This window comes from Littorina saxatilis, linkage group LG12 (genome assembly GCF_037325665.1).
Source record: "Littorina saxatilis isolate snail1 linkage group LG12, US_GU_Lsax_2.0, whole genome shotgun sequence".
In the NCBI taxonomy this organism is placed as follows: Eukaryota; Metazoa; Mollusca; class Gastropoda; order Littorinimorpha; family Littorinidae; genus Littorina; species Littorina saxatilis.
Window position 1 is genome coordinate 39,396,232 of NC_090256.1, and position 23,837 is coordinate 39,420,068.

General features: G+C 43.7%; 1 protein-coding gene across 13 annotated transcripts in view; it reads left to right on the forward strand.

Moving 5' to 3' along the window:
- Positions 1-23,837, forward strand: part of LOC138981903 (uncharacterized) — a 236,166-nt gene that overhangs the window by 207,089 nt on the left and 5,240 nt on the right. The window contains exons 7-8 of one of the 13 annotated variants that reach the window (XR_011460731.1): positions 16-1,065; positions 1,565-1,703. The exons of 1 other annotated variant lie outside the window; for it this stretch is intronic. Coding sequence is in view for 9 of the 12 variants with exons in the window: in XM_070355046.1 (XP_070211147.1) it covers positions 5,973-6,610 (638 nt within the window). In the remaining 3 variants the exon portion in view is untranslated. Of the gene's footprint in view, positions 1-15; positions 2,822-4,313; positions 7,915-9,794; positions 12,586-14,044; positions 14,197-17,070; positions 17,925-23,837 lie in introns of those variants that run through there. 11 more of the 13 variants (XM_070355062.1, XM_070355053.1, XM_070355065.1 and 8 more) reach the window with 11 other exon arrangements.

A 23,837-nucleotide genomic window follows, 5' to 3' on the forward strand; every position in this document is an offset into this window, starting at 1 on the left:
TTTTTTCCCTTGCAGACTTTGGCCAGTGCGTGTCGGGCGAACCCAGGACGGAGATACGCAAAAGCTTGTGGTGGCGCATCGCAGCTGCCAACACGGAGCAACGTCGCAAAGACCAAGTTAGGCTCGTTCGCAATCTGAGGAATCAGAGTGCTGCGATGGGAGGTCATGATGGTACAGGATTCTGACCAATCAGAGAGATACAATGCAGGATTCTGACCAATCCCAGTTCTGCGATGGGAGGTGATGATGGAACAGGATTCTGACCAATCAGAGAGATACAATGCAGGATTCTGACCAATCACAGTACTGCGATGGGAGGTGATGATGGTACAGGATTCTGACCAATCAGAGAGATACAATGCAGGATTCTGACTAATCACAGTACTGCGATGGGAGGTGATGATGGTACAGGATTCTGACCAATCAGAGAGATACAATGCAGGATTCTGACCAACCACAGTGCTGCGATGGGAGGTCAGGATCGTACAGGCATCTGACAAATCAGAGAGATACAATGCAGGATTCTGACAAATCACAGTACTGCGAAACAAGGATGACTGATACAGGAGCGGGTTTAAAGAGCATTTGAACTGTTGCGTGTTCAGCTGAGTGACACTGTAAATTAAGTTGTTTAAAGAGAAGCACTGCAAGAACAAGTTCAAGGAATGAAAATGTTGAAGGACGAAGTCTGTCAGAACACCGTCATGTTGAGCAGTGCGAAAGTTAGAGGTGAAAAGCTAGCAGAAGGTGTGAACTCTAGCTCGACTTTATTAAGTTCAACCAGCCATGGGAAGAAGAACTGTTGACTTTCCATTTTTCTGACTGAATGATTGAAGTTGTGGAATCGGCAGGCAGGCAGGCCGGCAGGCAGGCAGGCAAAGAGATGTGTAATTCTATAACTGTTGTTACATCCCAATGACTGGAAGCGGAAGTGTGGCTTCTTGTTGGTCGTCAAGACTGTTACTCAAGTTCGCTCGATTGTGTTACCGAGTGATTGATACAGTGGGTGAGGTCATGTGTGCTGAACATGTGATGTCTGTCTGTGCTTCTGCAACTTTAAACAACGTAAGAAGTACACAGGAGATAATTAGCAGTAGAATCAGCTTTTGCTCTTACGTTTCAACTGAGTGTCACTTATGTTATTTTTTTTTGTGTTGCTTGCCCGCACCGCAATACTCGACGGAAGAGTTGCTCAAGGCATGTAAATTAACGCTTTCTACTCCACCTATGTTGACCAAGTTTTTTTTTAGCCGAGACCAGCTGTGCTGCAGCAGGTCACTCAGAATTGTAGTAAGTGTGAACTGTGTTTCAACACGCTGGAATGCAGGCGTTAGATCGGCGTTACAGGAAGCGACTGAAGCTAATTGTACATGTCTGAGCGGATATATCCGTACCTGGTCAGATAGAGCCATATGAGTGAGTACGGATATATCCGTACCTGGGAGACAATGAGTTAAATACGGGTTGCACAAGAGACGGAGACAGATGACGGTGAGTGGGGGAACGACTCGCCACCCTGAACTCGCTCACTCACTCACCCTGTCTCTGTCTCTGTGTGTTGCAGCGTTCGGGGTGGGCGTGTGCGGCGCTCTGCTCACCAAGAGCGAGCTGAAGAAGGCGCTGTGGTGGCAGATCGCCAGCGCCAACACGGCCAGCAAGAAACACAGGGAGCTGAGCCAGGCCAGGGGCAGTCAGCATGTTCAGCAAGGACAGGCAGTGTGGGATCGCGCTGGGCTCGGCACGCACACATTTCCCACTGCGCGAGGCGATTTCCTCTGAAAGAGCAGTAGGGCTTTCCTGTGGGGAAAAAAACCTACAGCTTCGTGAAAGAGGAACACTTTACCCTGGGAAAGAAGATCGGAAGCAGTGTGGAGTGGTTAGGGTTTGGATGGGTTGTACAGGGTCAGTTGTGGAATTGCGCTAAGCACGCTCACCTTTCCCTCTGAGCGGAGCAATTTCCTCTGAAAAATCAAAAACACAACTGTTTCCCGTGAAAGAGGAACACTTTCCTGTGTTTTCTGTGTAAGAAGATCGGAAGCGGGATGGGGGTCAAGGGTGGATGGATGAGGTTTGAAGGGTGTGTGTCACTTGTTGGATAGCACTGTGGTCAGCACTCACACCTTTCCCACCACACGGGGCGATTTCCTGTGAAAAATCAAAAACACAACAAGTTTCCCTTGAAAAGGGAATACTTTCCTGTGAATTAATATGAATAAGGAACAGTTTCCTCTGAAAGAAGATCGGAAGCGGGGTGGGGTTTGAGGGGTGGATGGCTGATTGGCACACACACATTTCCCACGCACATGGGGCAATTTCCTGTGAAAGAGAAACACTTTACTGTGTAAGAGGAACACTTCCTGTGAAAGAAATTATGTGGGGATGGGATGGGGCAAGGACACTTTTTGAATCATAATGTGCTCAGTAGGCTTACTTTTCCCCGTGCGCGTAGCAATTTCCTGTGAGAAAAAAAACAGTTTCCTGTGAAAGAGGAGAAACTTAAATAATGTGAATCAAAAAAACAAGAAAGGTAAGTTGTTGGAATGTTGTTATTGACAAAAACAACTTACCTTTCTTGTTTTTTTATTCTAAATTTTGGAAGCTTGGCAGTCTCTTTGTTTTTGGATTTTTTAATTAAAAAGCAGTAGTTCAAATGACTACAATGCAGCCTGAAACGATGCAGATTAAGTGGGCTTTTTTGTGTAGTTATATTTACATAAACCAGATTTATGTGACTTTTTTTGTTCATCCTGCGTCATCAATGATTGGTTGGTCGAAAAGGAAATAAAAACACTTGTACTGCAGGAACAAAATGCTTTTTGATTGTATGTTGGAGAGAGAGAGACAGAAGAGAGAGAGAGAGAGAGAGAGAGAGAGAGAGAGAGAGAGAGAGAGATGTATTTGACTCCTTTTCTATGGTAAATCTGTCTTATTCAGCGACGATTCTTCACTTGATAAAAAGACAAATTTGACATGGCACCAATAAAAACAAGTGCGAAAATCCCTGCCCGAGTGAGTTATCAGTCACATTAGTCTCTTGGTTAAACAGCTGTCAACAGCTTATTCAGTGAGATGGATGTGAATACCACTTCAGCACACACAAAACTCTGTAACCACGCAAGCTCCTGTCTTTTGATAACGCACACTGTATGAGTTTCTGTAGTTGTCACACCACAACCTCCGTGTTGCTTTCTCTATATGGCCGTACTTCTGTGTTTAAGTAGAATTTTTGCCGTAGATCTCTGAGTTTGAGTAAGTTTAGCACAGATGGCCCGTCCAGATACATGGACAGTCTCCGGATCAACAGTGGCTGTATCGTGCAGGACTGGACCAAGCGTAAGAGAGGGAGGGGCTCCCAAAATGAGGGTAGGCCAGGGGGAGGGTGTGGGGGGGGGGGGGGGGGGCTTGCCCTCTAGATGCTGTTGAAATTGAGTATTACAATGGGTATTGTGTGTCTATCCTTGAGGTACCTTTACCGGGTACCGAGGAGCCCCCCCCCCCCCCCCCCCCCCCCACGTCGAACAATGCACAGTCTCAGGTTTTCTTTTTCTAGATCGTTGTGCTTCTTTGTTTTTGATTAGTATCTTGCCGTTTGACAACTTTTCCCGTAGTCATTCAAACTTTTGTAAGTAAAGCACATAGAAGGCTCATCAATATAAGACCGACAGACTGTGGACCGACAGACTGTCTAAAGCGTGTTTATCCTACATACGTGAGAGAGACACCCGTGAGATAATAATCGTTCAAATCACACGTGTGTATATCATGTAAATGAGGTCATGTCAAGCAAGTCTGGCAGGGACCTGTTTTTCCACTGCTTATGGTGCCAAAGTCACCGAGACAAACGTCCTAATAGAAACAAAAATTGCGCTCGCTAATTACCCTCCATGAATCTTTAGAACTAACACGTCACGCCACACTTTCAGAGTGACGTTTCTTTGCTTTGACGTAATAGATTGTACGAGGCTTTAGAAGAGATCGAGGTTCCAAAACAAGCGTCTTCAATTTAGCTGCCTCGACTGCAGGACATTTTCAGTAAAATACACGTACGTACAGTATGTAGGATAAACAGAATACTACATGGCTTGCTGTTCCGTACCAGATTTACACTCGTTGCTTTTTCAAATAGTGAACAGCTCGCTTTCGCTCGCAGTTCAATATTTAAAAAAACAACTCGTGTAAATCTGGTACGACACAGCAAGCCATGTAGTATTCTCTATGTGTAGTGTGGGGACAAGCTCAAGGGAGATCACTCTTATGTTGTGTGTTGTGTGCACTGAGCTATAAATAACTCAGTGGTGCTGTGTCGTGTGCAGAGTGGTGTCGCCTGGTCACGGGCCTCTCCAAGCGTGACGCACAGCGCTCCATGTGGTGGCAGATTGCCAGCGCCAACGCCGCACACAAGAGGCAACTCGCGCAGCTAGCCGTTAGACAGCAGAAACTTGCGGCTTGACGTCATTCTTGTATACGTCATTGAAATGCTACCATTAACTTGATTGGTACAGCTAGCACACAAGAGGCATCTGGCACAGCAGAAACTACTGGCTTGATGTCATTCTTGTACACCTCATTGACTTGATTGGTACAGCTAGCACAAGAGGCATCTGGCACAGCAGAAACTACTGGCTTGATGTCATTCTTGTATACCTCATTGTCTTGATTTGTACAGCCCGAGAACAAGAGACAGTTAGCTGTAGGACAGCAGACGCACTGATGGGTTGACGTCATTCCTGTTTAACATCACTGTCTTGATTGGCACAGCTCGCACGTAACAGACACCTGGCACAAGTATACGTCGCCCTTTTGCACCAACAACTGATGGCTCGACGTCATCCCTGTTTTACGCCACTGTCTTGGTTGGTACACTAGCGCAGCGCAGATAGCTATTGACTGTTGTGGTAATCATAAACTGATGGCTGGACGTTATCCCTGTTTTACGTCATCGACTTGATTGGTACAGCTTGCCCGTGGCACAACTAGCTGTTCGACAGAAGAAACTGGCGGTTTTACATCATTGTTTGTTTCGGCATTGTTTTTGATAAAGACAGCTTGCCACTACATCCGATCGGCAGAATATGGTTGACGCGAGAGAATTAGGCCTACATCCGCCATCTCAACCCAAGCCTCTACCTCTCCTATTTACGATTCCGTGGTTTCTCTTCTTGGTTCGATGTTGAATACTTTGTGCAGTGGGATAATTCTAAATTGTGCTAGCTTCCTTCGTTTGTGAGTAATAGCAGTTTCGTGTGCTCCTCTGTATTTGATCGCAGATGAAACGCTAACTGGTACAAGTTGCCACTGCTGTGCACTTGGTGGAGTATTGCAAGGACTTGAAAGTGATAGCTGTGACTTTTTTCTTTCGTGCTGGGTAGACATTGTCCGTGCTTTCCTGTTTGGGTGCATAATGTTCGTCTTCGTGTCTTTCTGTGATATGGCAACGGTGCATGAATTTTCGATTTTTTATTTTTTTTCATGTCTATTCCCGGGCGCACGTGTTGGGCCAAAATTAAAGTGCTGATTGTTTCCCTTTATGTTCTTGTTTGTTGTTGTAGGCATAATAATCATCTTCATTACTGTGATATAGCGGTTGTCTAAGTCGCGGGGCGACGAGATTTATGTCAGTTTTCTGTTCCATACTTTGATAAAAAGTGCTTGGCAATGAACCTTGTTTAAAACGTTTTCAAATGATACTGTCCCTCTAGAAGAGTCCGTAGTCACAGATGAATGGCGTAATTATTGTTTTGTTCCTATCTGTTTTTGTCTGTCTTCCCGAGGGCAGGTAATATAGTTTTTAAGACAACACAAAACCAAATGGGTAGCGCGATTCGGTCACTGCACGCTTTCCCCAGGAATAGCAGTCATATTTTCCTCGAGAGAATTCCCCAAGGAAAATAAAATATATATCAAATACCAAATCCCTTCTTCAAATTCAAAGCGTAGTCTCTACCACAGTATCCTTTGTGTCTGTCTTGCAGAGTTCTGTCGTCTGCTGTGCGGCTGTTCCAAACGGGACGTGCAGCGCGCCCTCTGGTGGAAAATCTCGGCAGCCAATAACGCGGAGAAGAAACGCTCTGGTGCCACAGACCTCACGGGGACGACCCATCTGCCAGTGTTAGGCGTTGGTCCCCAGGGTGGCGTTGGTCCCCAGGGTGTTGGTGGTAGCGTTGGTCTCCAGGGTGTTGGTGGTAGCGTTGGTCTCCAGGGTGTTGGTGGTAGCGTTGGTCCCCAGGGTGTTGGTGGTAGCGTTGACCCCCAGGGTGTTGGTCGCATTGGTCCACAGGGTCGCAGCGTTGGTCTCCAGAGTGTTGGTCGCATTCGTCCACAAGGTGTTGGTCACATTGGGCTCCAGAGTGGTTTTGGCATTGGTCCCCAGAGTGTTTTTAGTGGCCTTGGTCTACAGGGTGTTCGTAGCGTTGGTCCCCAGGGTGTTGGAGGTACTCACGGCTTTGGTCTTGGTTCTCGTGGGTTTGGTTCTCGAGCTGATGTGCGTATAGCGCCTGCCTCAGGGTTGAGCGTCACGCCGAACTTGTCCTCTGATTCCAGTTCTGTGGCTGGGGATTTGGCACCTTTCTTTGACGAGTCTTCGATACCAACGTTTGATCAGGGAAAATAATGTGTGTGTGGGGGGGGATGGGGGGGATACTAATTTGCAAGATAGACGGAAGGAGAAAAGCAACTTTTTTTTATTGAAAATGTCCTGGATGGAAAATGTTTTTGCTGGACTCATACATTAGTTTAAGAAAACTGGGGTAGCTAAGCTTGATGGGGAACAATAACCAATAGACTGTGGGATGGACGGATATCAATCTGGCAAGATGGGCGAACGGAAAAATGATGCAATTTGTGGAAAACACTGCTGAGGATGTGGCACTCCCAGGACCCCCCATGTCTGTTGAGGCTTATCCATCAGCCTGTGCGAAGCGATTGGTGTTCAGGGTGTGAGTTCAGCTCATCCATCAGCCTGTGCGAAGCGATTGGTGTTCAGGGTGTGGGTTCAGCTCATCCATCAGCCTGTGCGAAGCAATTGGTGTTCAGGGTGTGGGTTCAGCTCTTCCATCAGCCTGTGCGAAGCAATTGGTGTTCAGGGTGTGAGTTCAGCTCATCCATCAGCCTGTGCGAAGCGATTGGTGTTGAGGGTGTGGGTTCAGCTCTTCCATCAGCCTGTGCGAAGCAATTGGTGTTCAGGGTGTGGGTTCAGCTCTTCCATCAGCCTGTGCGAAGCGATTGGTGTTCAGGGTGTGGGTTCAGCTCATCCATCAGCCTGTGCGAAGCAATTGGTGTTCAAGGTTTTGGTTCGAGTGGTATGGCTGTTGTGTCCTCTTTTGCGGCACTTTTTCGTCGCACATCAAACAGGCTGACTTATCATTCTAATTATGTATGTTGAGTTGATTTTAAGCCTCTTTTTTTGTAATGAGTATGTGATGCTTAAAATCAGTATGATCGTAGAAAATAATAATGGTTGATCTGACGCTGACAAGATCAACAAAAGGAGAAATTTTACCTTTAAAAATATCTCAGAGGGTGAAGTCTGACCCTGTTGCAATGCCAGAACATTGACAATGTCATGCGCGAAAGATGATCTGAGCACACTCTTGTCACGGTGCATGATTTGTGAAAACGCAGATTTCTGGTTTGCGGAAATTAAAACTGAATTCAAGTTTGTTCAAAGGATGAGAGTAACAGAGCTGGGAGAGTAGACGGTTGAGAAAAACCTTTTTCAATGTTGATTTATTCAATGATCATCGTTCTCCCAAACAGTATCATAGTTTACATGGATTCCTGTGATTGCTGCTTAAATCAAACATGGTTTAATGACTGTCATTTGAGTTGATGGAGGACATCCAGAAGTTTGGGAATTAAACCGATGATAGTTGTGATCTTTTGTAATAGAATTTTGTATTAAACTTGAGTTGCTAAGATGTTATCGAACATGTGTGTGTGTGTGTGTGTGTGTGTGTGTGTGTGTGTGTGTGCCTGTCTCTCGTGTGTGTGTGTGTGTGTGTGTGTGTGTGTGTGTGCCTGTCTCTCGTGTGTGTGTGTGTGTGTGTGTGCCTGTCTCTCGTGTGTGTGTGTGTGTGTGTGTGTGTGTGTGTGTGTGACTTCTTTTCATTCCAAGATCAGAGTGTATATATTTCGCTCTGTTGTTCAGTTCGGGTTAATCAAACAGGAGAGTTTTTTCTCAATGGATGTTGATGAGGATAAACCATAATGCTGTGCTCCAGTCTCTCTCTCTCTCTCTCTCTCTCTCTCTCTCTCTCTCTCTCTCTCTCTCTCTCTCTCTCTCCTTTCTCTCTCTCTCTGTAGACAGCATTGCTCGTGAGACGACGCAATGCTGAAAGAATGCTGATAAGAACGTGGCGGTGTTCAGTTGATGGATAAATAGATATTTGTTATGAGGTTGAGACCATGTATGTGCAAATGTAGAATTCTACAGCCTCCACTAAGTCACATCTTGATACCCGTTGCTCTTTTTTTTATGTATCCACCAATCTTTTGGATTAATGCAGTACAAAATAATGAAAGTCATTTTGGAAGCCAACTCAAGTTCAACATTCTATACGAATCAATTAAACCAATGTGTAATTGTAAGCATAGCGACAGGTGTTAGTCAATTGCTCAAAGTTTGTTTGTGTGCGCATATGGGGCCAGAAGATGCGCGTATATCTTTACAAAACTGGCCATTCAGAGTAGATTAACACAAAGAGTAAATTATAAAAAGTCACAAAGTAAACTTCTTTTACACAGAGTAAATTAGCAACAATCAAAAAGCATCCTTTTTTTTTACACGGAGTAAATTAGTACAAGGCAAGGTGCATACTTCAGTCTTTCAACCAGAGTAAGAATGCATACATCAAGAATCACATTCCTTACACCAGAGAATTCGAATTGGTCAAGAATCACATTTCTTTCTTCGAAACTTAGTCAAGAATCACATTTCTTTCTTCGAAACTTGGTCAAGAAGCTTCATTCGTAAAGGAACTCTTTCAAGCTGTTCCACTTATATCTATGACACATCACATCGCTTTGGTGAAAATAAGAGGGTAAGGCTGACTTCTAGGGTCATTACCCATTTATTTCTGTTCGTCACAACCAGTGTCATGTAGTCTTTATGATCAAACTTTATTTCGTAGTATCATGTTACATGCCTCATATGTTGTGAAGCATAAACGTAACAAGAAAAATGCACACTAATACATTTATACAACAATTTCACAAGAGGTATGTGTGATATGACAATACCATTGGTCACAAAGATATACCAACAAAAATTTACAAAAAGGATCCTGCATGAACAGCTTTTGTTTAAATAGAAGAGTGAACAGCTCCACAGATAGACGAACTCGACAACATAACTCTCTCGGGTTAGTTTGGGTTGTTAGAGAGTGAATACTCTTGCTTTTATTGAGGCAAGCTTTCCACACGTGCTCCTTGACCACGTGTTTCAGACACACCCCTCGCTAGTGACAGGCAAATAATGTCACGTGGAAAAAGTTTAGACTCAATAAAAGCAAGAGTATTCACTGTTTCACAACCCATCCAAACCTGACAGAGTTAGTTCCGAACATCGCCTATTAGACTCCACCCTGTGCATCAAAACAAAAAGAAAACACAAGCAACCAGTTTTGGTAAATTCTTCATCAAATTTTCGTCAGACAGTCGCAGACTTCTTCGGGATAGTCATGACAAGTCTACTACAATGACTTGTGTAATTGAGGGTGTAGTAATGACTACACCCTGTGTAGTTGATATACCTGCCACAGCTGCCAATGACGTGCCTGCCTCTGTTTGCCTTGCAGATTTCTGTACACTGCACGCTGGCGGGAAGAGAACGCACGTTCAGAAGGCACTGTGGTGGATGATCTCCGCGGCAAACGCGAAAGCCAAGAAGAGATACGAAACACTCACCAGACGCACTTTTCTCCTGCAACAGAACTTCCGAGGGGGGCCCAGAGCGACTAGGCCCTAGCAGTCTTGGTAGAGTGTATAGCCAAGATATCATAAACATGTAGGGATCTTGGCAGAGTCACAGTCACTATAGTCCCTAGCAGTCAGGATAGAGTGTATAGCCAAGGTATCATAAACGACATTGCGATCTTTGCAGAGTCTGTCTTCAAAATATTACTGAAACATCCAGAAACGCTAAAGCCAAAACGATGTACGGAATGCTAACCAGACGCACTTTTCTCCTGTTAGAGAACTTCTAAAAAAGGGCCTACAGTCACTATAGTCCCTAGCAGTCAGGATAGAGTGTATAGCCAAGGTATCATAAACGTGTAGCGATCTTGGCAGATTCTATCTTCGAAATATTACTGAAACATCTAGAAACGCGAAAACCAAAAAAAGATGAAGGAATGTTAACTAGACGCACTTTTCCCCGGCTGGAGAACTACCGAGGAGGGTCTAGAGTTACTATAGTCCCTATCACTACAATAAAAGATATGAACGTCTTAGATTGAAAAGAAAAAAGTCACAAACTCTTCGATAGATCTACTGACGCATCTGCAACCGCAAAAGCCAAAAAATCCCGCTAGGAACCAGTAAGCAAGAACACTTCTGTTTCTTCTTCATCAGAACTTCCGACGGTCCCAGGGTTATAGCTAGTCCGTAACAGTTTGAACAGAGTATATGGCCAAGGTTTCAATGGTTTGAATGAGAAGTCATTGATCAATAGTATCGACCAAAACAGATTCAAACACAAAAACCAAGATAACACCGGAACCATTGACCAAGCTCACTTTCCTCCTGCAACAGAACCTGCGACTTCCGTGGATAATTCTAGCTCTTCAGAAAAATCAGCAGAGTTTGGAAAAAAATATGCAAAGGTTACGACTGTGTCTTCGTTATTGCATTCGATAATATACAGGTCACAATTTAGACTGGACTTATCGTTTCCATGCTATTTCAGGAAACAGCCCGTGCAGTTCAAGCTACTTGAGCGATCCTCTTGCGGGGGTTTGGGGATTCAGTAGCTAAGTTGGTAGATAACTGTTCCCCCGAAAACGGCGTATGACTGCCTGAATGGCGGGGTTAAAACGGTTAAACACGAACAAAATCGTGGTAGTTTCAACCGACGAACAAAGAAGAAGAAGAAGAATGTAGAGAACTGTACCTGCGATCCTCCAGGTCGACTTTATTTGATGAATCATATGCAGAGCTCATAATTATACGGTATCTATGTCTGACTCCCGTGCCACCGCTTTGGCGTGTAAAGGACCCGGATCGCTCAGTCAGAAGTGCCATTGGCTTATAACACCTAAACACGCACACACCTGGGTTGCGCGACTCTTGTTGCTGCTAGCTTTCCACTGGTGGTAGGAATCGATCCGAATCAGTTTCCAGCAATGGGACAAAGAAGTATAAAAAAAAAAAAGACCTTGCAAGGAGGACCTAGAGTCATTAGTCCTTAGTTCTTTGAACTAAATCTCTCCAAAGATATATATGAACGTCTTAGATGTTACGATAGCCCACAGCCAAACCACCCGTGTCTTTGTTTTCCCATTGCAGATTTCTGTGAGCTCAAGTCTCCGGAGACGCGCGCGAACTGTCGTCAAGTGCTGTGGAATAAAATCTCCTCTGCCACGTTCTTCGGCAGACATAAGCCTGCGGACGGACCTGCAAGCCTCGGGCAGAGTCCTGTGCGGTTTCAGTTCGCTGCACGGCCTGACTACTTCCACTAGTGACAAAAGAGAACGGGCATGGTACTTCTCCGCACTACTCAACCCGATCCTCCGAAATCGGCGCATGGCTGCCTAAATGGCGGGGTAAAGACGGTCATACACGTAGAAGCCCAACTCGTTCAACAACAAAAAAAATCAAAAAAGCAACAAAAAAATACCCATACGAGTGTACGTGGGATTTTCAGCCCTTGAACAGAAAAGAAGAAGAACTTTTTCGCGAATTATGCTTTATTCAATATTGTCAATGGGTTTGAGTAGAAGGAGAAGAAATAGTGCACCAGTGGCAATCGTGTTTGAGAATTACAGGAAAAACCTTTTTAAAAAAAAACGTGCAAGAAGAACTAGTGCACTAGTGACAATCGTGTTTGAAAATTACAGGAACAACTGAAAAAGGCGTTCAAGAAGAAATAGTGACACATGTGTTCGAGAAAAGTAAGAACAGATAATGTACCTGCGATTGAGGTGTGGGAATACTGTTTCAAGTCATCGCAGCGGACAATACACTGCAGTCTGAACAGAGTTGGGGACGGCTGCTTTACCGTGAACATACACAGTCCGCACGGATTCCAATGGGACAATTATCTTTTTAACCAAATGGCACGCCGGGAAGACACAGCTTCAAGGTTTCAGTGACGGTGTCTTTCGGTTGAAACTCAAGTAATATCAGGCTGTTTATATGTACGTTCACTTTGGTTTTAATTTCACAATGCAAGTGACGATGACAGTCTAATTTTTATTAATTGAAATCTCTTTGCGTTTTTTGTGTTTGTTTTGCTTTTGGCAAACTTTTTTTCGTGCAACTATATGTTTTAATGATCTCGGTCATGTTTGTACCAGTTGTTTTTATTAAAGTTCATTTTAACTTTTACGTTTCAGTTCGATTTATTAAAGAAAATCTTCAAAAGATTTACATTTTTTGTCTGTGTTTGGTGATGGAAATGGTTAGTTTTGCTGTTCTTGGTTAGTTCACGTGAACGTCAAAGTCACTTTAACTGTTGGGATCCTGATTTGGCCTAAATGGTCTGCTGGACCCAAAAAGTAACAGCTAACTAACTAACTAACTTTAACTGTGAAACGAGAGGCACTTAGCTTCTCTCTCTCTCTCTCTCTCTCTCTCTCTCTCTCTCTCTCTCTCTCTCTCTCTCTCTCTCTTTCAATCTCTCTCTCTCTTTCAATCTCTCTCTCTCTTTCAATCTCTCTCTCTCTCAATCTCTCTCTTTCAATCTCTCTCTCAATCTCTCTCTCTCTTTCAATCTCTCTCTCTCTTTCAATCTCTCTCTCTCTTTCAATCTCTCTCTCTTTCAATCTCTCTCTCTTTCAATCTCTCTCTCTTTCTTTCTCTTTCTCTCTCTCCCTCTGTCTCGCTGTCTCTGTCTCTGTCTCTCGCTCTCTCGCTCTCTCTCTCTCTCTCTCTCTCTCTCTCTCTCTCTCTCTCTCTCTCTCTCTCTCGCTCGCTCGCTCTTTATCTCTAATCTCAGTGGGCCCAACCCAATTAATGGTATAGAAGAAAATCGTAATGTATTTTATGGCATGCTCTCCCTCATCGTCTAGCTTGTAGGGGATCGAAGGCACACAGACACACACACACACACACACACACAGATACACACACACACACACACACACACACACACACATACACGCAGTTCGCGCGCGCAGGGCTCTACGGAAATTGAACAACGTCACGTGCATTGTGAACGCTACGAATCGATAAATTCACAACACACATTTTCTCGATTCACTCCTGTGGGACAAAGAACTGCATGCGTTACAGAATTAGTCTTGAACCATCATCCAACTTTCAATCAATTAAGCTTCTGTCTTGAAATGTACTACTAAGGATTACAAATAGTTCAATAGTTATAAATCCCGTTTCCCTTAGTCACAAGTCAAAACAGTATAGTATGGAATAATTAAAACAAAACAAGAAAGGTTTCATTTTTGGAAGGTTTTATTCAAGACAAAACAAAACACTACAAGAACCTCGACCCAGCAGCCGTTAAAGTGGACAATCAAGAAACATAACAGGTTGGACAAATAATTAAAATTCTGTGACTCATCTAAGAATGTCCCCAAGATGTTCGAAGCAAGACGATGGCCGATGACCATATGGAATAACCACATGGATTTGCGTGCACGACCATGTTTAGTAAGGTTTGGAGGAAAACTCATTAGATAATGACCAGCCACAGTAGTGGAGCTTGAATGCAGTATATGAAAAGTACGTAAGGTTAACAATCTACCACACACAAGAAGTACAGGTGAAGTCTTTCTTCCGTTCCATTTCAGACTTCAGTGATGCCTATGTCAGGTTTATAGTCTACCGTAAACAAGAAGTGTACAGAAGTCTTTCTTCCGTTCCATTTCAGACTTCAGTGGTGCGCACTCAAGCGAGTCCAGGGCCAACTGCCGACGCGCTCTGTGGAGCAAAATCTCCTCCACTACCTTCTTCAACAAGCAGAGATCGGCCTGCTACGACTACTTTGGCGGCGGACACTCAGAGTAGCGCGCACGTCTGTGGTGTAGGGCAATTGTGACAATCATGTAACAGTGAATGACAGAGAAACCTTTCGTCGTAAAATACAGAAAACCAATACTTTTGGTATAGAAAATCCAAACTCTTGATATAGGAAATCCGGACTCCTGTTATAGAAAATCCAGACTCCTTGTTTAAAAACAACAAAGCCTCATGTCGCGAAATATTGAAAGTCAAGACTCTTAATATAGGAAATCCAGACTCCTGGTTTAAAAAAACCCAACTTCTGTCGCGAAATATAGAAAGTCTAGACTCTTGATATAGAATATCCAGACTCCCGTGATAGAAAATCTAGACTCTTGATATAGAATATCCAGACTCCCGTGATAGAAAGTCTAGACTCTTGATATAGAATATCCAGACTCCCGTGATAGAAAGTCTAGACTCTTGATATAGAATATCCAGACTCCCGTGATAGAAAGTCTAGACTCTTGATATAGAATATCCAGACTCCCGTGATAGAAAGTCTAGACTCTTGATATAGAATACCCAGACTCCCGTGATAAAAAGTCTAGACTCTTGATATAGAATATCCAGACTCCCGTGATAGAAAGTCTAGACTCTTGATATAGAATATCCAGACTCCCGTGATAGAAAATCTAGACTCTTGATATAGAATATCCAGACTCCCGTGATAGAAAATCTAGACTCCTGGTTTAAACAAAACAAAACCTCATGTCGCGAAATATAAAAATTCAAGACCCTTGATATAGAAAATCCAGACTCCTGGTATAGAAATCCAGACTCCAGATTTAACTACTCAAAGCCTCTTGTCGCGAAACATAGGAAGTCAAGACTTGTTGTATAGAACATCCAGACTCCTGTGACAAAGCCTCCAGTCATGATTCCCAAAATCTAATTTTCAGTAGCGAAGTCCCCTACACACAATGGCAGGTTTTAACGCACTGAAGTTCAAGCCAGCTCATTCAGCAAAAACTCTCTTTTTTAAAGCAAAGTATTTGGACACTCTTTGCCAAACAGTTTTCAGTGAATAACCAACAGGCTGGACAGGGTGCATTCACGAACAGTCATCTTGTGTGTTGACTGTTCCCTCTGACGCCTACATATTAGAGCTCCCCAAACGGCGGGTCCCAGCGTCATATTCGCACTAAAAGCCAAAAAGACGTACTAATAATCCATGGAGGGGGTTAGGGTTAGGGTTAGGGTTGTTCACGACCTGATTAATCTCCCCATGTTAGCGCATGCGCATTGACCGCATTGAGAAGGATTGTTCAGGCAGAGTTTTCAGTTCGTGACACCGGGGCGCACAAAACCTAAAAAGAGCGGGTCTCTTCTTCTTCTTCTTCTTCTTCTGCGTTCGTGGGCTGAAACTCCCACGTACACTCGTGTTTTTTGCACGAGTGGAATTTTACGTGTATGACCGGTTTTTTACCCCGCCATTTAGGCAGCCATACGCCGTTTTCGGAGGAAAGAGTGGGTCTCAGGACGCACTACATTTCCATTATCGTGCGTACCGTAGGTACTGTTTTCAGACTGTAATTAGTGTCGGCGAAATCTAATGCAAGCACCAATCGCATTTTCACGCGGGAACAACATCGGAAAAGCGGCTGAAACCCGGCGAAGCAGATGAAGCTGCGCCCAGCAAAGTTTTTGATCTAAAAAGCACTCGTAGCTAGCGCAAAAGCAAACAGGACGATTTCAGCGGTGAACAAACACAGTGAATTGAATTGAATTGAACTTTATTTAACAAGGATTAAGATTTAAGGCTACGCCTTTTCTTACAATCTGTCTTTGGGACGCATAGACACACAATTATATATTAAAAAAATAAAAATTAAAAAGTTAAAAAGTCAACCAACAAAAAGAGGTCGGAAAACTTCAGCACGTGATAATAAAGATGACGATGATGATGATGATGACGATGATGATGATGATAATGATGATGATGAAGATGAGGCATGAAGAGCATACATATGTGGTTATTCATAAAATCAAATGCATACTATGCAGGTAATTATAAATACAAGCTGGAAGCAATCGAACATGTAGCAATAGTACAAAAAAAATATGTTCAGAACATACAATGCACAGCATATCTTTGACGTAATACTAAGTGTGGCAAATCAAAAGGCGTTAAACTACTCAGACATTAAGTGGTTTTTAACACATTTTTAAAAACTTTTTAGTGACTTTAAGTGCTTAAAGGATGATGGAAGCGAATTCCAAACTGAAGTACCCGAAAAAGCAAGACTGGTCTTATACAGGTCAATTCGTGGAATCGGTGGGATCAAGTTGACCGACCCATATCTGTGGGTAGCTTTATTAAATAATGATATGACACAGATCGAGCGGAGCAATGGCAGGAACAATTGCACCACCACCCACCGAAAGAGTGAGATGATGTTTTCAGACAGAATGGAAGAGGGCTTACACATTGATAGGCTTCCATTTAAAAGTTCGAGGTGCTGATCGTGGATTGACGCCCTACAAAGCCTTTCAAGTCTGACAGAGGAAAGCGAGAAGGGCTTCAATTAGGCTTTTGTGATGACGTCAATCCACGATCATTACCGCACAGTTTCAAATGGAAGCATGTCAATGTTGCAATTCAACTGTCGTATACACACACTGCACCGTGCAGTTAAACGTTGTCAATACACTACTAGCAACTGTTCTCATTTTCTTAACGCTCTTGGGACCCTCTAAAACTCCGCTGAGGGGGTCCATGGACCATCTACAAATTCAAAGTGGAGGTCCCGGGACCCTCTAGATTGGGCGTCCGTGGGGAGCCATGACATAATTATCATAAGAGTGTAGTGAATAGGCTTACATAGACTAACAAAATAAACAAAATAGTGTTCTAAGTCAATGACAAACGACCCGCGTGTTGTGTGTTTTCAGTGTTCTGCGCCGGGCACAGCCAAGACTCCGAGGGTTTGGTTCGCGCAGCTCTCAGAAACAAGATTTCCTCAGCTACCTGCCGCGCTCCTCTGCCCATAGCTACCAGGAGGTTAATGTCCGGAACCATCGGGCCAAATCTCGCACCGCTGCCCCTAGTGCTACCGCAGACCCAAGGCGATGTGGTTTCCGATCGCTCAGTGGACAGCAGATGCTATGCGTCATCCGAGTTTGGGCATAGGGCCACACAAAATTGGAGTGAAGTTGCCGAGATTCCACCATGGGCACAGGAAATAGGTGGCGCTTTTTACCATACACAGGTTGACCAAAATGATCATTGACGAGTCTAGCTACGCATGCGTAGCTGAATTATCACGAGATTTTGCGTGAATGAGTGTTTGTGAAAATACTAATTGAAATACGAGGGACTGCAATTTTTCCATGTGAGATAATAAAGTTAATTTGATTTCATTGAGTTGAAAGTAAGATTCCTGTTTGCTGTTACTAGTTACTTTCACTCTATTGTTAACTTGTTTTGTATATTAAGTTTTAATAATTTGCCGTCAAAAAATGTTGTTTGCCTACTGGATGATGCGTTCATTGAAAGAAGTGTGAAGGACATGTTTTTGTTTTTTTAACTGGTTTGTCCGTGGATGTAGCTCTGGCGAAGGTTTTCGGATGGGTGTTTGATGGCGTACTTTTCGATTATAACATGCACGATGCAAGCCGGCTGCTCTTTTTAAATTTTATTCTTTAAGGGTTCCGATGTGTGTTTGTGCGCGTGTTTGTGTGTGTGACATGTACGCGCCCGGCACGGTGCTCTGGAGATCGATACGCAATAAAGTGAGAGAATCGGGCTTTACGTTTCAGTTTCATTGCGGGTGTGGTGTCGAAATCCGACACTCTCTCTCTCTCTCTCTCTCTCTCTCTCTCTCTCTCTCTCTCTCTCTCTCTCTCTCTCTCTCTCTCTCTCTCTCTCTCTCTCTCACACTCTCTCTCTCTCTCTCTCTCTCTCTCTCTCTCTCTCTCTCTCTCTCTCTCTCTCTCTCTCTCTCTCTCTCTCTCACTGACACGCGTACTGAGTTGAGTGCGGATCTGTACATATATCCACTTCTTGAAGTCAAGTTTCTGCGATCAGCTTTGGCTTATTTGGTACGTGATTCCGAGTTAGCTCTATATAGTTAGATGAAAACATGTCAATCAATCAATATGAGGCTTATATCGCGCGTATTCCGTGGGTACAGTTCTAAGCGCAGGGATTTAAAAAAAAAAATGTTATGCAATTTATATCGCGCACATATTCAAGGCGCAGGGATTTATTTTTGACGCGTGAGATGGAATGGTTTTTTTATTACACAATACATCACGCATTCACATCGGCCAGCAGATCGCAACCATTTCGGCGCATATCCTACTTTTCACGGCCTATTATTCTAAGTCACACGGGTATTTTGGTGGACATTTTTATCTATGCCTATACAATTTTGCCAGGAAAGACCCTTTTGTCAATCGTGGGATCTTTAACGTGCACACCCCAATGTAGTGTACACGAAGGGACCTCGGTTTTTCGTCTCATCCGAAAGACTAGCACTTGAACCCACCACCTAGGTTAGGAAAGGGGGGAGAAAATTGCTGACGCCCTGACCCAGGGTCGAACTCGCAACCTCTCGCTTCCGAGCGCAAGTGCGTTACCACTCAGCCACCCAGTCCACATGTGTTATTCATTAATCTCATGTGTAAAACCAGAATGAGAGAGAAGAACCAAGAATGAATTGGCTTACAAAAGATGGATTAATTATATCAGACAAATCTTTTGTCAGTTTTAACTCTCTAAGGTGGGAAGCGAGCACTTGTGCTGACATGTAAGGGAAGAAACGACGCCTTGTAAACGAAAACAACTATACAACAACAACAACAACAACGAATAAGATCGCAGGCAAAATACAAACACATTTAAAACACACACACACACACACACACACACACACACACACACACACACGTACTCACGCACACGTACTCACATACACACAAACACACACACACACATACACACACACACACACACACACACCAGGTGTGCACACACACACACACACACACATACAAAGCCTCATTAACCCATTCTTCAGTCTCTACCAAGGAATTTATCATCTTCCTCCTCCCCCCTCCCCCCCCCCCCCCCCCCCACCCCCCCAAGTTCAGCATCATTATCCTATTCCACAGGCTCTACAAAGGAATGTTTCGTTTCTGTTCTATTTCAGAGTTCAGCAGCAGGCTCTCCATAGACACACCGGGGACGGTACGCTCGGCCCTGCGAAACAAGATTTCTTCTGCCACTTGCTTCGCCACCGGCAGGATTTATTCCCCTGTCAGCAGACAGATCCCAACGCTTGTGCCACCGCCACCACATTTAGCTCCTGAGGGGGAAGAAAACATGGGCATGAGCGCTTCGATGAATCCTCCATCCTTGTGAATTCAAGGATTCCTCTCTCTTCTTCTCACTTCCACCGCCACTGGATATCGGTATCTTTGTCGAAAAAGACATTAAAAAAACAAAAACAATGCGAGACACTATAACTTCTTCTTCTTCTGCGTTCATGGGCTGAAACTCCTACGTACACTTGTGTGTTTTTGCACGGAGTGGGCTTTTACGTGTATGACCGTTTTTACCCCGCCGTTTAGGCAGCCATACGCCGCTTTCGGGGGAGAAACTATAACAATTCTCCATGCATGTAGGAAAATACGTCTTTTGGAATTCAAGTAAGACCCCCCCACACACACACACACACACACACACACACACACACAAAATAAAATAATAAAACTGGATACCTGAAGCTCAAACATAAGAAAATATACAGAGAAGCAGAACACCAGCACAGTTTCTGCATAGGAGTAAGAAGATGGGCGTGAGCGTATCGACGATCCCTCAGTGCAGCCATGTGAACTGAAAGACTTGACTCGAAAAATTCCGCCTACAAACTGGATCATAACTAAAGCTCAAAACGAAGAGAAGAGAAAGAGAGATAGAAGAGAGAGAGAGAACGCCACTGCATCAGCTCTTGAGGTTATATAGTTAGTTAGTTGTTGCTTTTTGGGTCCAGCGGACCATATAGGCCAAATCAGCTCTTGAGGGGGAACGGAACATCGACATGACTGCATAGAAAAATCCTCCGAGCCATTCATGTGAATACAACCCCCCCCCCCCCCCGCCCGCCCCCCGACAACTTTTGTTTGACTGAAACTCTAACCAAAAAAGTTTAAAAAAAAGTACAATTCTACACTAAATGTTACCGTATTTAGCTCCTTATGGGAACAGATATTGGAAATGAGCTCATGGACGACGTCTTCGACCTTGTGAATTCAGAGACACCCCCCCCCCCCCCCCCCATCCCTTCCCACGAACTGGATATAACTGAAGCTCCAAACAGAGAAAAAATATGGAGATGCAGAAGGCTATTACGGAGTAATTCTGACTTCCATACTAGATATCTGATGCTGAAAGAGATGGAAACGTCCTGGAAGAACATTATCGATTAAAGCGGCATCTCATTTGCCTTTGCAAACTAACTCCACCACCCCCGCCCCATCCTCCACCCCCTCCCTATTCATTGAATAACTCTCTCTTTCTCTCTCTCTCGCTCTCTCTCTCGCTCTCTCTCTCGCTCTCTCTCTCTCTCTCTCTTTCTCTCTCTCTCTCACTCTCTCTCTCTCTATCTCTCGCTCTCTCTGTCTCTTTCTCTCTCTCTCTCTCTATCTCTCGCTCTCTCTCTCTCTTATTTTTTTCAGTTTTCTTTTGGAAGGTAACGCATACCTCTTTTTAAAGGCACAGTGCAGCTCACAGCCTTCGTTTTGCGTTTTTGTTGCAGCTGAGTGCATTTACAGTTCAAAAATCCTCCTATGGTAGTAATACAAACCCAAAACTACCCAACGACGACATCTGTGAAGCTCGACAGTTTCTTGTTCACGCGAGTGCATAAATTAACCTAGTTATTACGTGGTGTTTGGTCGGAGTTCGATTCAACTGAGTGATTCCGGCCTCCATTTTGTTTTACACAAACTCATGATGACGTCTGACATAGTTTGCTAGTGACGTGTCTTTTTGTGCATGATGTGGTGATCTACCTGATCTAAATTTAGATCCAAAAATAGGTCAAGACCAGCCGGGTCCGAGTACGAAATTAATTCGTAAAAAAATCGCAGTTCTTGACTCTTTGGGTGCAAGTCAATGAAACTTGGTAGTTCTTCTAACGGATAGCTGCCTGAGGTATGACTAAAAGCCCCATGGGCTCCGTGCACCTGGATTTGACAAGTTCAGTACCTTTAACGTCAGTATTAATTGTGTTTCATTGAGTATCATGCACTGGCTTTGAAATGGCCAAACAAACAATGGCTCAACATTTTTGTTTTCTTTGCCTTTCACTGCATAAACGTTTACAGGACATGCAATGTTGTTTTCATGTGCTTGAAATGTCGGTGAGGTACAGTGGAACCCCCCTTTTAAGACCAACCCCCCCCCCCCCCCCCCCCCCCCCCCCCCGCCTCAATTTTAAGACCTCTCCCTTTTTAAGAAATTTGACATTTGTTTTTCATATCCTCTGTAAATGTACCTCCATTTTAAGACTCCCTCCTTTTTAAGACCTGATTTTTTCAGATTTGTATAGATCTTAATGTGGGGGTTCCACTCTACATGAAAGCTCGTGCATTCGTCAATCAAAATGGAAAATTGTGTACACACTATTTTGTTTGTGTTTCTTTGCCTGGGATGAATAAAGCTAAGCAATAGTTGCTTCTCCGTGACCAAGTGGCATTTTGTGGCTCATTGTCTGACTGGTTAGTTATTGTATAGATTTGGGTTTTGTGTGTTGAAGTGTTTAATACTGTGTACAATAACTGAATGTGCCGGCATCCTTGACATTGCGTGCCAGTTGTGAAGATCGCAGCTGCGGATGGTTTAAATGGATGATGATGATGACTGATGATGACTGATGATGACTGATGATGATGATGATGACTAGAAATGACGATGTGATGACGATAATATTAATATTCCAGTCCATTAAGGGTAAGATCAAATGTTCCGAGGACTTAAACTTTTTAACACCTTAAATTATCGACAACAACACAAGGAAAAGACCGTTTCTGCTTCATGTGGAAACCGCAGACCGCTCAACGTGACATTTAACATTGAACAAGTGATGAGTCTTTTACTATGGTGTCAACAATCAAACAAGTTGTAAAAGGCATCATCCACACCCACCATTTAAACCTCTCAACGCAGTGCATGCTTTACTTCACGCAACTGACATGATATCCTTGATACAAAAATGCATAACAGACGATTTTCGGAAATAACTGTCAGGATTTGCAAGCGTTGTGGAAGAGTCGCGCCCCTTACTTCGGACAAACAGTAAGCACGTGGTCGACCTGTTAATGCCAACGATCGCAGCGAATAACTGACTCCGATGTGTAAACGCTTGTAAATCCCGACAGAGTTATTTCCGGAAAACGTCTATTCACATCCATTGGACTTCTCAGCGGTACATTTAGCACTACTCCAGGCGGCAGGCAGCTGACACTCATTGATTAAACAAATGTAATAAAAGGCTAATTCAATCCTGCTCTGGACTTCTCAATGCAGTGTATTTACTCTTGTAGTGGATACTAAACGTTATTTGTAGTTTTGAAAAAAATATGACATTTTACACAGATATTCGAGACAGTCAATGTTCCTACGAGACCGCGCCTGCGGTCGAGGTGAACAATGACTGTCGAGATCTGTGTGTGAAATGCCATATTTTGGTCAAAACAATACAAATAACATTTATGTATCGATCGATTTTATTTACAATTCTTCTTATTTTTCTACGATTGAACGCAAACAAACATGCTCAAAGAAGGAAAATCAAATGTTCAATCGATACATTATTGATTAAAATTCGCGTTAAAGCATAATTTATACCTTCATCAACCTTCTCAACGCGCTGCCTTGGCCTCCAGGCACTTGACATGCATCTATTTGGAGCAACAACAACCAAAAAACAAGAAAAATGCGGGGTATTTTTCCAAGGGAGAGTAACGCTGCACGGTGTATAAAGCTTGTATCCATGCCCGTATCAGCCAATGAGCAGCAGTTTTCAAATCCGATCGATTGGCGTTGCGTGTTGGATAGAAATTGGTTTCGGACAAAAACGTGGCTGGTTGTCAGCGCTATGCTGTCGTCTTCCGCTTCGAAACAGGCTTGTATTTCTTTCTGAACGTTACTCTTCCACATCCGCGTTCTTCTTCCTCCACCTTCTCTTCCTTCTCTGCTCTCTCGTCCCCCCCCACCCCCCCCCCCCCCCTCTACCTCTCTCTCTCTGTCTCTCTTCTTTCTGCGTTTGAGCCTGGTTTGTTGTTCTCAACTTATTTCTATTTGTTTGTATCTCTGTATTCCTCCCGTTCATCTTTTTCTCTACCTCCATTTGTAACCATACTTCTTTCACTCCTTTCTTCCTCTTTTTTTCTGCTTCTTCGTCTTCTTGTTCGTATTCTTCCTCTTCTTCTTCTTCTTCTTCTTCGTCTTCTTCTTCCTCTTCTTCTTCTTCTTCTTCTTCTTCTTCTTCTTCTTCTTCTTCTTCTTCTTCTTCTTCTTCTTCCTCTTCTTCTTCTCCTTCGTCTTCTTCTTCTTCTTCTTTGTCGTCGTCGTCGTCGAAGTACGAGCAGCAATGCCGTGATGCTGGCATCTATTGTTTGCGGTTTAAATTTGCAAGGTGCTTTTTTTTTAA